The sequence below is a fragment of the Hemitrygon akajei genome, chromosome 7 (genome assembly GCF_048418815.1).
Source record: "Hemitrygon akajei chromosome 7, sHemAka1.3, whole genome shotgun sequence".
Lineage (NCBI taxonomy): Eukaryota > Metazoa > Chordata > Chondrichthyes > Myliobatiformes > Dasyatidae > Hemitrygon > Hemitrygon akajei.
The window spans coordinates 124,336,878-124,355,186 of record NC_133130.1 but is presented as its reverse complement, the minus strand read 5'-3'; the positions used below and the strand labels follow the sequence as shown (position 1 = coordinate 124,355,186).

Below are 18,309 nucleotides of genomic sequence, written 5' to 3'. Positions count from 1 at the left end.
TTTTCCCTGGAAAGAGAAATCAATATTCCTGCCATTAGGTTGGAGGCTACCCAAATGGAATATAAGGTTTTGCTCCTCCATCCTGAGGGGGCCTCCCCTTGGCACAAGAGGAGTCCATGGACAAACATGTTGGAACACTATCAGATACACTAATTCAAATTAAACAAGTTAGGATACAATCAATGGAATGCCAGTTTATCACACTCAAAACCCATGGCGTGGAACAATAAGATAAGAGTGCTTGACTAATCTATTGGAGTTTTTCGAGGATGTAACCAGGAAGTTAGACAAGGGAGATCCAGTGGATGTAGTGTACCTCGATTTTCAGAAGGCATTTGATAAGGTCCCACATAGGAGATTGGTGGGTAAAATCAGAGCTCATGGCATTGGGGGGAAGATATTGACATGGATAGAAAACTGGTTGGCAGATAGAAAGCAAAGGGTAGCGGTGAATGGGTGTTTCTCGGAATGGCAGGTGGTGACTAGTGGGGTGCCACAGGGCTCGGTATTGGGACCACAGTTGTTTACGATTTACATCAATGATTTAGATGAAGGCATTGAGAATAACATCAGCAAGTTTGCTGATGATACTAAGCTGGGTGGCAGTGTGACATGTGATGAGTATGTTAGGAGAATTCAGGGTGACTTGGATAGGTTGAGTGAGTGGGCAGATACTTGGCAGATGACGTTTAATGTGAATAAGTGTGAGGTTATCCACTTTGGGAGTAAGAACAGGAAGGCAGATTATTCTCTGAACAGTGTAGAGTTAGGTAAGGGAGAAATACAAAGAGATCTAGGAGTCCTTGTTCATCAGTCACTGAAGGTGAATGAGCAAGTGCAGCAGGCAGTGAAGAAGGCTAATGGAATGTTGGCCTTTATTACAAAGGGAATTGAGTACAAGAGCAAGGAAATCCTTTTGCATTTGTACAGGGCCCTGGTGAGACCACACCTGGAGTATTGTGTACAGTTTTGGTCTCCAGGGTTAAGGAAGGACATCCTGGCTGTAGAGGAAGTGCAGTGTAGATTCACAAGGTTAATTCCTGGGATGTCCGGACTGTCTTACGCAGAGAGGTTAGAGAGACTGGGCTTGTACACGCTGGAATTAAGGAGATTGAGAGGGGATCTGATTGCAACATATAAGATTATTAAGGGATTGGACAAGATAGAGGCAGGAAATATGTTCCAGATGCTGGGAGAGTCCAGTACCAGAGGGCATGGTTTGAGAATAAGGGGTAGGTCATTTAGGACAGAGTTAAGGAAAAACAACTTCTCCCAGAGAGTTGTGGGGGTCTGGAATGCACTGCCTCAGAAGGCAGTGGAGGCCAATTCTCTGGATGCTTTCAAGAAGGAGCTAGATAGGTATCTTATGGATAGGGGAATCAAGGGATATGGGGACAAGGCAGGAACCGGGTATTGATAGTAGATGATCAGCCATGATCTCAGAATGGTGGTGCAGGCTCGAAGGGCCAAATGGTCTACTTCTGCACCTATTGTCTATTGTCTATTGATGAGTCTTTGTGTTAAATGAAGAGAGAACAATTCTGTCTCCACACACCCTGGCTTCTCTCTAGTGTTGTTTACTAAGCACTTGACAACATTGCATCCATTTCCCCAACTTCTCACCTACTCTTTTCCAGGACTGAGTAAGGTCAGAATTACCCTGGTCCTCCCCTTCCAGTCCATCAGCCCTCGGATTCAACAGATTTGAATTACTGCCCATTACACCGCTAGCGTTCAGGGCAGCAATGAAGATCCTCCATCTCTGGCGGTGTTCAGGGCTTCCTTCATCATGTCAGTAGCTTCCTCTCAGTTCTCACTACTGTCAGTCATGTAAGTCCTGGATGGAGATTCAGGAATACTGCTGCACTCAGATGTAGAAAGATTCTTCATTGCTGTTTCTGTAACAATTGTTTTTTGACCAGTCAGGGTTGTTAGCCCTGAGCTGAACCTCCGAACCTGGGAGACCAGTGGACCACTCTTCGTCTGTCTCCTACCCTTTGACCTGTTTGGCATGGGTGACCCTACCAAGAGCCAAAGCATAAAGCCCTGACTCCAGTCCATCAGCCCTCGGATTCAACAGATTTGAATTACATTACATTGTAATGGGACAAGGCAGGAATTACACCATTACACAATTACAATTACAATTACACAATTACACCATTACACCATTACGGAATCCCATTACACCGCTGGCGTTCAGGGCAGCAATGAAGATCCTCCATCATCATGTCATTGAGGCACACAAGCCTCCAAACCCTAATTCAAGGTTGTGATATAAAATATTATAATCCACAAATTTTACCACCTAAGTGTTTTCAGCTCTTGAAAGGCCAGATACATCTTTCCCTCTCATCCCCTTTTTGCATTTCACACGGTCTGTTCACTTTACGACCTCCTGGTCCAATATACCATGCCCCTAGTAAACAATGACCAATTCAGTGGATTGCATTCACTGCCAACATTGTGGTTACATTTACATTGGAGACACAAAACATTTTTTGGAGATTGTGTTGCAGTGCAATTGCATACAGTCCATATTAGCAACACCGAGCATCCAATTGCCCACCACTTTAACTCCACATCACACCCCAACACTTTAATTCATTGAAAGGGCTGTCACAGGTTGATAGGCCGCACATTGGCCTTCATAAATCAAGGTATTGAGAACAGGAGATGGGATGTTATGTTGAAGTTATGTAAGAACATAAAAAATAGGAGCAGGAGTAGGCCATCTGGCCTGTCGAGCCTGCTCCACCATTCATTAAGATCATGACTGATCTGGCCATGGACTCATCCCCCACCTACATGCCTTTTCCCCATAACCCTTAATTCACCTATAAGACGTTGTTGAGGCCTAATTTGGAGTATTGTGTGCAATTTTGGTCACCTACCCACAGGAAAATATCAGTAAGTTTTAAAAAATGCAGAGAAAATTTACAAGGATGTTGCCGAGACTGGAGGGCCTGAGTTATAGGGAAAGATTGAATAGGTTAGGACTTCATTCTCTGCAGCATTGCAGAATGAGGGGAGATTTGATATATACAAAATTATAAGGGGTATAGACAGAGTAAATGCAAGCAGGCTTTACCCACTGAGTACTACAACTAGAGGTCATGGGTTAAGGGTGAAAGATGAAAAGTTTAAGGGGAACATGAGGGGAAACTTCTTCACTCAGAGGGTGGTGAGAGTGTGGAATGAGCTGCCTACACAAATGGCACAAGTGAGCTTGATTTCAATGTTTAAGAGATGTTTGGATAGATATATGGATGGTAGGGTTATGATCCCAGTGCAGGTCGATGGGAGTAGACAGTTAAAATAGCTCAGCGTGGACTAGATGGGCTGAAGTGCCTGTTTCTGTGCTGCACTTTTCTATGACTTTATGCCTTATTAGTATGCAGTCCTCTGAAGTGATGCAATGGGGTCAACGTAAATTTAATTAACAGGTTCGGGGTTCAGCTCAGGGCTAACAACCCTGACTGGTAGCAATGAGGAATCCTTCTACATCTGAGTGTGACGATATTCCTGAGTCTCTATCTGGATTTGCATGACTGACAGAAGTGTAAATCAAGAGGAAGCTACTATCATGATGAAGGAAGCCCTGAACACCACCAGAGATGGTGGACCTTCATTGCTGCCCTAAATGCCAGCGGTGTTACGGGCAGTAAGTAAATAAGGAACAACACCTCATCTTTCATACGGGCACATTCTGAACTTGCTATTCACTTCTGTAAGCAATTTGATTTCTCAGACTATATCAGTCATCTATCTGTGATATTGACCCAATATTTTGTTTCTTCCCCACTGGGAGTAGGTACAAAAGCCTGAAGGCCCACACTCAATGATTCAAAAAGTTTCTTCCCCTCTGCCACCCGATTTCCTAACTGTCCATGATGTGGATATGATAGGGTCTTTTAAGAGTCTTTTAGATAAGTACATGGAGCTTAGTAAAATAGAGGGCTATGGGTAAGCCCAGTAATTTCTAAGGTTCACCACAACTTTGTGGGCTGAAGGGCCTGTATTGAGCTGTAGGATTTCTATGTTTGTATGATAACTATTTTCTTACTTCTTATACTATTTTCTTAGTTTTGCACTATTTATTTATAATATGTGTATGACTTTGTAAGATACTGCTGCTGCAGAACAGCAAATTTCATCTCATATGAGGCCATCCCCGTTGGTCAGGGTCGACTACGAAAGTTGCATCCTGGCTGTCTACGTGATGCTAGATTTGCTGAGTATTCCTGCAGTAAAATAAATCACAGGGTTGTATATTGTGACATACGTACTTTGATAATAGAATTTACTTGAATTACCTCATCCTCCGAGAATGCCTACATTTCCCAGTAGGCGCGGCGGCAGCAGCCGGAAGCTGGAACCAGAGCGCGCTTGCACAGACCGTATTGCCGCCGTCGGTGGACATGATGTGACGTGCGTACTTCGGTTGAGAGACGGTCATCGAGCGTGCGTGCTGACACCGTGGTTGCCTTGGTAACGAGGGCGGAGCCTACATGCTGGTGCGGGCCCGGTGAGCTGGGGTCTCGGTGGGAAGGGGGGATCTCAGAGTACGGGCGGCGTGACTGGAATGGGGAGGGTTACCTTCCTGCACGGGAGTGGAGAGGAGGGGCTCCCTCACTCCACTGGGAGGGAATGGGAGATCCCTCACTCATTTCACTTGGAGGGATCCCTCATTCCATTGGGGACTAGACTCAAAGAGTTGTTCAGGCCCTTCAACCCAACGCTTTTGTGGTGACCATTGATTCTATTGTATTTCTTTGTTCCACTGTGAATGCCTGTAAGGCAATGAATCTCAGGGTAGTATATGGTTACAAATACTTTTTTAATACTAAGATGATAATAAATTTACTTTGAAGTGTCTATAAGAGGTGGTCCCATTTGCCTGTGTTTGACCTTTATCCCTCTACGAAACCTTTCTATCCATGTATTTGTCTAATGTCTTTTGAATGTCATAATTGTACCGTCCTCTAGCAGGGGTTCCCAACTTGGGTCCATGGATCGCTTGGTTAATGGCATTGGTCCATGACATAAAAAAGGTTTGGAACCCTGTCCTAGAGTCTCCTCATGGCAGCTTGTTCCACATACCCACCATCAAAATCAGGTTTAATATCACCAGTATATAGTGTGATATTTGTTGTTATAGGGCAGCAGTATGTTGTATTACAGTCAGTATATATTTTACAGACAGACGTACTTTATTGATCCCAAGGGAAATTGGGTTTCATTACAGCCGCACCAAGAATTATGAAGAAATATAGCAATATAAAGCCATAAATAAATAAATAATAATAAGTTAATCGTGCCAAGTGGAAATAAGTCCAGGACCACCCTTATTGGCTCAGGGTGTCTGACACTCCGAAGGAGGAGTTGTAAAGTTTGATGGCCTCAGGTAGGAATGACTTCCTATGACACTCAGTGTTGCATCTCGGTGGAATGAGTCTCTGGCTGAATGTGCTCTTGTGCCTAACCAGTACATTATGGAGTGAATGGGAGTTATTGTCCAAGATGGCATGCAACTTGGACAGCATCTTCTTTTCAGACACCACCGTCAGAGAGTCCAGGTACACCCCCACAACATCACTGGCCTTATGAATGAGTTTGTTGATTCTGTTGGTGTCTGCTACCCTCAGCCTGCTGCCCCAGCACACAACAGCAAACATGATAGCACTGGCCACCACAGCCTCATAGAACATCCTCAGCATCGTCCGGCAGATGATAAAGGACCTCAGTCTCCTCAGGAAATAGAGATGGCTCTGACCCTTCTTGTAGACAACCTCAGTGTTCTTTGACCAGTCCAGTTTATTGTCCATTGGTATCCCCAGGTATTTGTAATCCTCCACTATGTCCACACTGACCCCTTGGATGGAAACAAGGGTCACCGGTGCCTTAGCCCTCCTCAGGTCCACCACCAGCTCCTTAGTCTTTTTCACATTAAGCTGCAGATGAATCTGCTTGCACCATGTGACAAAGTTTCCCACCGTAGCCCTGTACTCAGCCTCATCTCCCTTGCTGATGCATCCAACTATGGCAGAGTCTTCAGAAAACTTCTGAAGATGGCAAGACTCTGTGTTGTAGTTGAAGTCCAAGGTGTAGATGGTGAAGAGAAAGGGAGACAGGACAGTTCCCTGTGGAGCCCCAGTGCTGCTGACCACTCTGTCTGACACACAGTGTTGCAAGTGCACGTACTGTGGTCTGCCAGTCAGGTAATCAATAATCCATGACACCAGGGAAGCATCCACTTGCATCACTGTCAACTTCTCACCCAGCAGAGCAGGGCGGATGGTGTTGAACGCACTGCAGAAGTCAAAAAACATGACCCTCACAGTGCTCGCCGGCTTGTCCAGGTGGGCGTAGACACGGTTCAACAGATAGACGATGGCATCCTCAACTCCTAGTCGGGGCTGATAGGCGAACTGGAGGGGGTCTAAGTGTAGCCTAACCATAGGCCGGAGCTGCTCTAGAACAAGTCTCTCCAGGGTCTTCATGATATGGGAGGTCAATGCAACCGTTCTGTCGTCATTGGAGCCACTGGGGCGCGGCATCTTCAGTGCAGGAATGAGGCAGGACGTCTTCCAGAGCACAGGAACCCTCTGGAGACTCAGGCTCAGGTTGAAGACATGGTGCAGTACTCCACATAGCTGGGGGGCACAGGCTTTGAGCACCCAGAGGCTGACACCATCCGGGCCTGCAGCCTTGCTTGGATGGAGATGTTTCAGCTGTCTTCTCACCTGTTCAGCTGTGAAGCCCACCGTGGTGGTTTCAGGTGAGGGAGGGGTGTAGTCACGAGAGCAGGGTGGGGGGCTGTGAGGAGGGGTAGGAGGGGAGAGTGGAGTATGTTGGTTGGGGGCCGACAACAGATGAATCATGTGGGGGATGATTAAAAAGTTAAATAGCGCAAAAAGAGAAAAAAAGTAGTGAGGTAGTGTTCATGGGTTCAGTGTCCATTCAGGAATCGGTTGGCAGTGGGGAAAAAGCTGTTCCTGAATCACTGAGTGTGTGCCTTCAGGCTTATGTACCTCCTCCTTATTGCTAACAATGAGTACAAGGCATGTTTCTATATCCTGGGTTTCTATGTTTCTATATCCTGGGGACTTAATGATGGAGACCACCATTTTGAGGTATTGCTCCTTGAAAATGTCCTGGATGCTGGGGAGCATTTTTCTATGTGGAAAAAGTCGCTCCTTGGGTCTTTAGTAAATATTTCTTCTCTTACCTCTAGTTTTACACTATTCTACCCTGCGGAGAAAGTACTGCAGACATTCTCCTTATCTACACCCTTCTTGATTTTGTATTACCTCAGAAGGTCACCAGGAGCCTCCCACGTTCCAGAAAGAGGTTTCCTAGCCTCTCCAACCTCCTTATAACTCAAACCTTGCATCCTTCTGTGTATGGAGTTCAAAAGAATCAATAACGTAAATCATAGAAGACTACAACACAGTAACAGGCCCTTTGGTCCATGCCGATCTGTTTCCTACCTAGATCCATTGACCTGCACCTATCCAAATCACTCTTAAGCATTGAAATCGAACCTGCATTCACCACTTCCATTGGCAGCTCGTTCCACACTCTGAATGAAGAAGTTCCCCCTCAGGCTCCTCTTAAATATTTCAAAGTTCACCCTAACCTATGACCTTCAGATCTATCTCACCTACCATAGTCGGAAAGGCCCTCTTCCATTTACCCTATCAATAATTTTGTATACCTCTATCAAATCTCCTCTTAATCTTCTTTATTCCAAGGGAATAATGTCCTAACCTATTCAACCTTTCCATGTAGCTCAGGTCCTCCAAGTCCCTGCAACGTCCTTGTAAATTATTTATGCACTCTTTCAATCTTATTTATATCTTTCCTGTAGGTAGGTGACCAAAACTGCATATAGTACTCCAAATTAGCCCTCATCAAGGTCTTATACAGCTTCAGTATAACATCCCAACTCCTGAAGATTGTTTAATTCAAGATTGGAGATAGTTTAATGTCATTTCCTGTATACAAGTGTAAAAGAGAACAAAAAGTTACTCTGGATCTGATGCAGTACCAAAAAATCCACAGAGCTAATGAACACAATAATAATAAAGCACAATAAATATAAAAACATAAGGTAGCTTATCTTAGCAATCCATAATCCATCATCAGGGACCCTCACCACCCAGGACATGCTCTCTCTCACTGCTGCCATCAGGGAGAAGGTACAGGAGTCACAACACTGGGTTCAGGAACAGCTATTACCCTTCAACATCGGGTTCTTGAACTAGAGGGAACAGCTTCAGTCATCTTCACTATCCCATCACTGAACTGTCCCACAACCTACAGACTCACTTTCAAGGACATTTCACCTCATGTTCTCGACGTTTATGTATTTATTATTATTTTTTCTTTCTTTTTGTACTTGCACAGTGTGTTCTCTTTTGCACACCTCAGATCCACCTCATTAGTGCGGTCTTTTATTGATTGTATTATGGTTATTGGATTTATTGAGTATGCCCGCAAAAAATGAATATCAGAGTTGTATATGGTGACGTATATGTACTTTGATAATATATTTACTTTGAACTTTATATACAGTACTTTGCAAAAGTCTTAAGATCGTGGTGCATTCAATTTCCCTCTCAACCCTCCCTAATAAATCTATCTGTTTGAATAGATTCTTGATTAGAAAGTCTGCCAAAGGTGAAAGGGAGAAGCAGGAGAATGGGGTTGAGAGGGAAATTGAATGAAGCATGATTGCATCATGAAGCAGACTTGATGGGCTGAATGGCTAATTACGATCATAAGACATAGGAGCTGAATTAGGCCATTTGGCCCATCAAGACTGCTCCACCATTCCATCAGGGCTGATTTATTATCCCTCTCAATCCTATTCTCCTGCCTTCTCCCCATAACCCTTGATACCCTTATAATCAAGAACCTCCACAGGTATCTGTGGCAATGAATTTCACAGATTCACCACCCTCTGGCTAAATAAACTCATCCTCATCTCTGTTCTAAAAGGATGAGGCTCGATTCTGAGTCTGTGCCTTCTGGTCCATGACTCTCCCTCTACAGGAAACATCTTCTCCATGTCCACTCCATTCAGGCCTTTCAGTATTTGTTAAATTTCAATAGGATCTCCTCTCATTCTTCTAAAAACTCCAGTGAGTACAGGGCCAGAGCCTTCAAATGCTCCTCAAATGTTAACCCTTTCATTCCTGGGATCATTCCTATGAATCTCATAATTCTACTCCTCTGACTTATGGTGAGATATTAAAGAAAGCCTTTCTACTCAGACAGAAAACATCCTTGGGTGGTATTTTAAAGCAGAGCAGGGGAACTATCCCAGGTGTTGCCAGCAATATCTAGCTCAGAACAAACATGACAGAAATGAAATACTTCAGTAAGCCCTTGAGTGTTGTGCTTCCTACATTACAGATGTGACTGTAATTCCAAAAACCTCTCATTTGACTGAGGTGGTAAAAGTGAGGTTGTACAATCATACAAGTTCCTCTGTTTATCTTTCTTTAAGTGCTGTACTTACAAAGGCCATAAACCCAAGAGCTTCTGCAGATGCTGGAAATCCAGACAACCACTCACAGAAAATGTTGGAAGAACTCAGCATCTATGGAAATGAATAAACAATAGACAATAGACAATAGGTGCAGAAGTAGACCATTTGGCCCTTTGAGCCTGCACCGCCATTTTGAGATCATGGCTGATCAATTACTATCAATACCTGGTTCCTGCCTTGTCCCCATATCCCTTGATTCCCCTATCCATAAGATACCTATCTAGCTCCTTCTTGAAAGTATCCAGAGAATTGGCCTCCACTGCCTTCCGAGGCAGTGCATTCCAGACCCCCACAACTCTCTGGGAGAAGTTCTTTTTCCTTAACTCTGTCCTAAATGACCTACCCCTTATTCTCAAACCATGCCCTCTGGTACTGGACTCTCCCAGCATCTGGAACACATTTCCTGCCTCTATCTTGTCCAATCCCTTAATAATCTTATATGTTTCAATCAGATCCCCTCTCAATCTCCTTAATTCCAGCGTGTACAAGCCCAGTCTCTCTAACCTCTCTGCGTAAGACAGTCCAGACATCCCAGGAATTAACCTTGTGAATCTACGCTGCACTTCCTCTACAGCCAGGATGTCCTTCCTTAACCCTGGAGACCAAAACTGTACACAATACTCCAGGTGTGGTCTCACCAGGGCTCTGTACAAATGCAAGAGGATTTCCTTGCTCTTGTACTCAATTCCCTTTGTAATAAAGGCCAACATTCCATTAGCCTTCTTCACTGCCTGCTGCACTTGCTCATTCACCTTCAGTGACTGATGAACAAGGACTCCTAGATCTCTTTGTATTTCTCTCTTACCCGACTCTACACCGTTCAGATAATAATCTGCCTTCCTGTTCTTACTCCCAAAGTGGATAACCTCACACTTATTCACATTAAACGCCATCTGCCAAGTATCTGCCCACTCACCCAGCCTATCCAAGTCACCCTGAATTCTCCTAACATCCTCATCACATGTCACACTGCCACCCAGCTTAGTATCATCAGCAAATTTGCTGATGTTATTTTCTATGCCTTCATCCAAATCGTTAACGTAAATGGTAAACAGCTGTGGTCCCAATACCCAGCCCTGTGGCACCCCACTAGTCACCACCTGCAATTCCGAGAAACACCCATTCACCGCTACCCTTTGCTTTCTATCTGCCAACCAGTTTTCTATCCATGTCAATGCCTTCCCCCCGATGACCTGAGCTTTGATTTTACCCACCAATCTTCTATGTGGGACCTTATCAAATGCCTTCTGAAAATCGAGGTACACTACATCCACTGGATCTCCCCCGTCTAACCTCCTGGTTACATCCTCGAAAAACTCCAACAGATTAGTCAAGCATGATTTACCCTTGGTAAATCCATGCTGGCTCGGCCCAATCCTATCACTGCTATCTAGATATGCCACTATTTCATCCTTAATAATGGACTCTAGCATCTTTCCCACCACCGATGTCAGGCTGACAGGTCGATAGTTCTCTGTTTTCTCCCTCCCTCCTTTCTTAAAAAGTGGGATAACATTAGCCATTCTCCAATCCTCAGGAACTGATCCTGAATCTAAGGAACATTGGAAAATGATTACCAATGCATCCGCAATTTCCAGGGCCACCTCCTTTAGTACCCTAGGGTGCAGACCATCGGGACCTGGGGATTTGTCAGCCTTCAGTCCCATCAGTCTTCTCATCACCGTTTCCTTCAGAATGTCAATCTGTTTCATTTCCTCTGTTACCCTATGTCCTTGGCCCATCCATACATCTGGGAGATTGCTTGTGTCTTCCTTAGTGAAAACAGATCTAAAGTACTCATTAAATTCTTCTGCCATTTCTCTGTTTCCCATAACAATTTCACCCAATTCATTCTTCAAGGGCCCAACATTGTTCTTAACTATCTTCTTTCTCTTCACATACCTAAAAAAGCTTTTGCTATCTTCCTTTATATTCCTGGCTAGCTTGCGTTCGTACCTCATTTTTTCTCTCCGTATTGTCTTTTTAGTTAAGTTCTGTTGTTCCTTAAAAACTTCCCAATCATCTGTCCTCGCACTCACCTTAGCTCTGTCATATTTCCTTTTTTTTAATGCTATGCAATCTCTGACTTCCTTTGTCAACCACTGTGGCCCCTTTCCCCCCTTTGAATCCTTCCTTCTCTGGGGGATGAACTGATTTTGCACCTTGTGCATTATTCCCAAGAATACCTGCCATTGCTGTTCCACTGTCTTTTCTGCTAGGCTATCCGTCCAGTCAACACTTTGGGCCTAGATCGAAAAGAAGGGGGAAGATGCCAGAATAAAAAGGTGGTTGGAGGGAGTGGAAGGAGGATAGCTCAAAGGTGATAGCAGAAGTCAGATGAATGGGAAAGGTAAAGGGCTGGAGGGGAAGGAATCTAATAGGAATGGAGAGTGGACCATGGGAGAAAGGGAAAGAGAAGGGGGCCCAGGGGGAGGTGATTGGCAGGTGAGAAAAAGTAAGAGGCTAAATTGGAGAATAGAAGAGGTGATGGGGAGGAGTGATGCTGCCTTTCGAATGTTGAAAGGCCTCGATAGAGTGGATGTGGAGAGGAGTGGTGAGGGAATGTATAACCAGATGAATCAGACTCAGAATAGAGGGTTGTCCTTTTAGAGCGGAGATGAGAAGGAATTTATTTCGCCTGAGAGTGGAGAATCTGTAGAACAGGTGGCTGTGGAGGCCTTGGGTATATTTAAGGCAGAGGTCAATAGATTCTTGATTAGTCAGGGCATGAAGGGATTGGGGCAGAGAGTGAAAATGGATCAACCATGATGAAGTGGTGGAGCAGACTCGATGGGCCAAATGGCCTAATTCTGCTCCTATATCTTATGGTGTTATTAAATAACCATACCGTACTTCTGATTTTGATGATGTAAGTGAAGCTCTTCACTAGGCGGTTGAAGTTTTTATTCCTTTCAGCTCGCAACTGAGTGCCAACATGCTAGTGTAACTAATCCTTTTAGAATGTAAGATTAAGCACTAGTGAGTATGCCTTAATAGGGGAATTGGGTTTTGAGGTGATGACACTAACACAATTCTGTTTCTCTGTGCCCACATAAGATCAGGAACCTATGGTGGTGTTCTCTGTCAATTTTGTTGTGTGACATTGGGTGGCCTGGTGGAGATAACATCTCCTTCCTTCTGCTAGCCTGGTGTAAGGGGTCCTTTCCTTCTGTTAGCTTGCAAGTCACCCTTGGATAAGGTATAGCATCTGCTTAGCAACCCCCCCTCACCCCACTGCCGATCAGGGTCACGTGAAGCCATGGGAGCAGTTGGTGAATGGTCATATGAGCAGCTGGTACATATCACAAGCCCTGGCTATGCGACCACAGACGCCAGGCAGACAATCTCTGAAGAGTATTGATGATGGATGGGGTCACCTGTCCTGTCAAGATGCTGCCCAGAAGAAGGCAATGGCAAACCATGTCTGTAGAAAAATTTGCCAAGAACAATCATGGCCACGGAAAGAGCAACAGTGTGAAGGGGGTCTTCCCCACAGACAACAATCCCTCACGTGGTAGACAGATTAAAGGCATATATAAGACCATGATTACCCATGTCATACAACATTGCACATAATGATGATGATGATGACATTAGTAATCATTCAGGTTAAATTTTAGGTCAGTGAGCACCAACCACCTTTTTTTGCAGTGATAGGAAAAAATATATTTCAAAGTTCGAAGTACATTTATTATCAAAGTATGTATATGTAAAACATAGAACATAGAAGAGTACAACACAGGAAGAGGCCATTTGGCCCACAATGTTGTGCCTAACCAACTAGAAAGCAAATCTAATCCCTCCTACCTACACCATGTCCATATCTCTCCATCTTCCTCACATCCATGTGCCTATCCAAACATCTCTTAAAAAGCCTCTAATGTATTTGCCTCTACCACCATACCAGGCTGCACATTCCAGGCATCCACCACTCTCTGAGTAAAAAACTTAACCTTCACATTCCCCTTGAACCTACCCCCTCTCATGTTCAATGCATGCACTCTGGTGTTAGGCATTTCTACCCTGGGAAACAGATACTCTGTCTACTGTATCTGTCCCTCTCATTATCGTATAAACCTCTATCAGATCTTGCCTGTCCAGAGAAAACAACCCAAGTTTGTCTAGCCTCTTGTGATAGCACGTGCTAAACCTCCTTCAATAACCTGCAGTAAATCCCATCAGGCCCTGGGGACTTATCCACCTTAGAACTCATTAGGAGGCCCAACACTTCCTCCTCCTAGACCTCTAATTGCCCTAACATATTTATACATTCAGCACTGATCTCCTAGTCCTCCACATCCTTTTTGTTGGTAAATACTGAAGGAACGTTCTCATTAAGTACCTCATTCACATTCTCTGCATCCAAGCAAATGTTCCCCCCCCCCCCCCCATCCTTGAGTAGTCCTACCCTCTCCCTAGTTATCTCTTGATATAGAATGCCTTGGGACTCATCATTATCTACTGTACGTTATACAACCTTGTGATTCATCTCCTAGCAGGGAGCCAGGAAACAAAGAAACCCAAAAAAAAAACCCCATAAAGAAGACAGTCAAATACCCAATGTGCAGACAAAAAAATCAGGCCTCCACGCTGCCTGTGACAGAAGTTGACAGATTCTTGATTTTTCAGGGCATGAAGGGATACGGGGAGAAGGCAGGAGATTAGGGCTGAGAGGGATATTGGATCAGCCATGATGAAATGGTGGAGCAGACTTGATAGGCCAGATGGCCTAATTCTGCTCTTTTATCATATGGTTTATCATAAATCATGCAAACAATAAACACAAGTGAGTAGCATTCTGAACTGAAGTCCACAAAAAGAGTCCGTACACAGACCTTTAGTTCAGCACAAAGAGGAGCAGTGAGCTGAACCGGCCCATCCCACACCTTGGCTCAGACCACAATACCCTGACCTTTTCAATTTGGCCTGGTGCCAAAATTGTGGTCCAAACATGGAGTTCAGTCTCTTTGATCTGCTCTGGGGGCCTGTACCCTGCCGCCTTGAGTCAGTCCATACCCAACCTTTCCCATTCAGCCACACATATGAAACATAACAAGCTCATTGAGACTTATGTAAGACAGCTTACCTTGCAGGAACTTCAATTGTTGTCTGTAGCTGAGATATATTTTACATTCTGTTGCCCTTGGGCACTAAACAGTGAAACTCCACTTAAAGACATACAATGAGGTTTAATTTCATATTGTTGACACTGCTTTCATAACTATTGCAATGCAAATATGCCGACAGTTTATAAAGTTCATTTTCTATCCCTCTTAACAGCTGCTGTGTTCAATGTGTGTGGGCTGGTGTAACTATTATGCGTGTTGCCACCTATCTACAGTCTGACCCTATTTCCCCAGACGATGGAGGGTACAGGAACCAACACAGAATGATTATCACATCTTGTGCTGCTTTCAGAGCACACATTTTCAGCTGGAGTGATATTGAAACCCTTTCAAAAGTCAACAGTTAAAAATAATTGCTGTTTATGTTCATTTTCACTAAATAGAAAGAGTCGAGGAAAATTATTTGTTCCTATTTAGATTCATCCATATAAACATAATGTGCTGTCTCTTGCTCAGATTATAACATTCAGTCAATTAATACCTTTATCTTTGTTGTTCTACTAACATGTCTTCAGGACTTCCGGCTGGCTGCCGGTTGCCAGTGGAGTTCTACAGGGGTCGGTGTTGGGACCGCTGGTTTTTACGATGTATGTCAGTGATTTGGACTATGAGATTAATGGATTTGTGGCTAAATTTGCTGAGCATACAAAGATAGGTGGAGGAGCGGGTAGTGTTGAGGAAACAAAGAGCCTGCAGAGAGACTTAGATAGTTTAGGGGAATGGGCAAAGAAGTGGCAAATGAAATACAATGTTGGAAAGTGTATGGTCATGCTCTTTGATGGAAGGAATAAACGGGCAGACTATAATTTAGATGGGGAGAGAATTCAAAATGCAGAGAGACAAAGGGACTTCGGAGTCATTGTGCACGATACCCTAAAGGTTAACCTCCAGGTTGAGTCGGTGGTGAAGAAGGCAAATACAATGTTGGCATTCATTTCTAGAGGTATGGAATAATAGAGCAGGGATGTTAAGGCTCTATAAGGCACACGTGAGACCACACTTGGAGTATTGTGTGCAGTTTTGGGCTCCTTATTTTAGAAATGATATATTGACATGAGAGTGATTCCAGGAATGAAAGGGTTACTGTATGAGGAACATTTGGCAGCTCTTGGGCTGTATTCCCTAGAGTTCAAGAGAATGAGGGGGGATCTTGTAGAAACATTTCAAATGTTAAAAGGCACGAACAGATTTGATATGGCAGTTATTTCCCATGGTAGGGGAGTCCTGGACAAGAGGGCACAACTTCAGGATTGAAGGATGCCCATTTAGAACAGAGATGTGGAGAAATTTCTTTAGTCAGAGGGTGGTAAATTTGTGGAATTTGTTGTCATGAGTGCCTGTGGAGACCAAGTAATTGGGTGTATTTAAGGCAGAGATAGATCTTGTTTAATCAGGGCATCAAAGGGTATGGGGAGAAGGCAGGGGAGTGGGGATGACTGGAAGAATTGTAACAGCCATGATTCAATGGCGGAGAGAGCCCAGGAAATTATAGACCAGTGACTCTTACTTCAGTGGTTGGTAAGTTGATGGAGAAGATCCTGAGAGGCAGGATTTATGAACATTTGGAGAGGTATAATATGATTAGGAGTAGTCAGCATGGCTTTGTCAAGGGCAGGTTGTGCCCTACAAGCCTGATTGAATTTTTTGAGGATGTGACTAAACACATTGACGAAGGAAGAGTAGTAGATGTAGTGTATATGGATTTCAGCAAGGCATTTGATGAGGTACCCCATGCAAGGCTTATTGAGAAAGTAAGGAGACATGGGATCCAAGGGGACATTGTTGTGCTTGCCCACAGAAGGCTGAGTGGTTATTCATTTCTCTGCAACTTTCATGGTAAATTCCTTTAGAGATGCTCAGAGTCATCTCAAATTTTTGCTGATTTGCCCTCGAATGTCCTTCAATGAAGTTACCTCAGTACTGAATGTTATGTGCATCATGTCATACTGGGTGTCTTTGTACTTTACCATAGAAATTACAGAGCTGGATTACGTAATTCAGTTTTGGCTCATTGTGCCTCTACTGGCTGTCTGAGTGAGCTGTTATCTCAGCTTTACTTCCCTGACCATGTTGTTACAGTTTTTCTTCTAAAATATTTATGTACTTCCTTTGAAACTACCTTATCAATCCTTTCTTTATTCATCAGCATCATTATGTGCCGTGTTGTATGACATGGGTGATCCTGGTCTTTCCACAGCCATGATTGTTTTCTACACAAATCATTTTCCATTGCCTTCTTCTGGGCAGTGTCTTCACAAAACAGGTGACCTCAGCCATTATCAATACTCTTCAGAGTTTGTCTGCCTGGTGTCAGTGGTCACACACCCAGGACTTGTGAAATGTATGAGCTACTCATACGACCGTCCTCCACCTGCTTCCATGGCTTCCTGTGACCCCGGATTTTGGTGGTGGGGGGGGGGGGGGGGGAAGCTAAGCAGGCGCTGCACCTTGTCCAAAGGAGACCTGCAGGCTGGAGAGAGTCCTTTGGAAGAGAGGTATCTCCACCGCGCCACCCAGCTGTCCAGTAAAACCATGCCCAATGCTTGGTCTACTTTTTTCAGTTCAATCCATTTTAGTCATTGAGGGCCCAACATACATTTCAGTCCACTTAAAAATAATATTCTAATCTGCCTGACAGTGTAAAAGGTGAACATTTGTATATTCCTCAAGTGGGTTGAATACCTGACTATGAATCATGGCTACTGTTTTGCCGGTGAATGGAAGTTAGAACATAGAACAGTACAGCACAGGAACAGGCCATTAGGCCCACAGCTAAAAAGCAAACCCAAAACAGCCAAACATTAATCGTTCCACCTACACAATGCCCGTATCTCTCCATCTTCCTTACATCTATATGCTCGCCAAACATTTCTTAATGCTGATAAGTGTGAGGTGCTACATTTTGGTAGGAATAATCAAAATAGGACACACATGGTAAATGGTAGGGCATTGATGAATGCAGTAGAACAAAGTGATCTAGGAATAATGGTGCATAGTTCCCTGAAGGTGGAATCTCATGTGGATAGGGTGGGGAAGAAAGCTTTTGGTATGCTGGCCTTTATAAATCAGAGCATTGAGTCTTGGAGTTGGGATGTAATGTTAAAATTGTACAAGGCATTGGTAAGGCTGAATTTGGAGTATTGTGTACAGTTCTGGTCACCGAATTATAGGAAGGATGTCAACAAAATAGAGAGAGTACAGAGAAGATTTACTAGAATGTTACCTGGGTTTCAGCACCTAAGTTACAGAGAAAGGTTGAACAAGTTAGGTCTTTATTTTTTGTAGTGTAGAAGGTTGAGGGGGTCTTGATAGAGGTATTTAAAATTATGAGGGGGATAGATAGAGTTGATGTGGATAGGCTTTTTCCATTGAGAGTAGGGGAGATTCAAACAAGGGGACATGAGTTGAGAGTTAAGGGGCAAAAGTTTAAGGGTAACACGAGGGGGAATTTCTTTACTCAGAGAGTGGTAGCTGTGTGGAACGAGCTTCCAGTAGAAGTGGTAGAGGCAGTTTTGATATTGTCATTTAAAGTAAAATTGGATAAGTATATGGGACAGGAAAGGAATGGAGGGTCTTTGGCTGAGTGCAGGTCGGTGGGACTAGATGAGAGTAAGCGTTCGGCAC

General features: G+C 44.0%; 1 protein-coding gene across 3 annotated transcripts in view; it reads left to right on the top strand.

Moving 5' to 3' along the window:
* The first annotated feature begins 4,378 nt into the window (after window positions 1-4,378).
* Window positions 4,379-18,309, top strand: part of gnb1l (guanine nucleotide binding protein (G protein), beta polypeptide 1-like) — a 73,710-nt gene continuing 59,779 nt past the window's right edge. The window contains exon 1 of one of the 3 annotated variants that reach the window (XM_073051880.1): window positions 4,379-4,528. Coding sequence is in view for 2 of the 3 variants with exons in the window: in XM_073051881.1 (XP_072907982.1) it covers window positions 4,512-4,528 (17 nt within the window). In the remaining variant the exon portion in view is untranslated. The remainder of the gene's footprint in view (window positions 4,529-18,309) is intronic. The other 2 variants (XM_073051879.1, XM_073051881.1) reach the window with 2 other exon arrangements.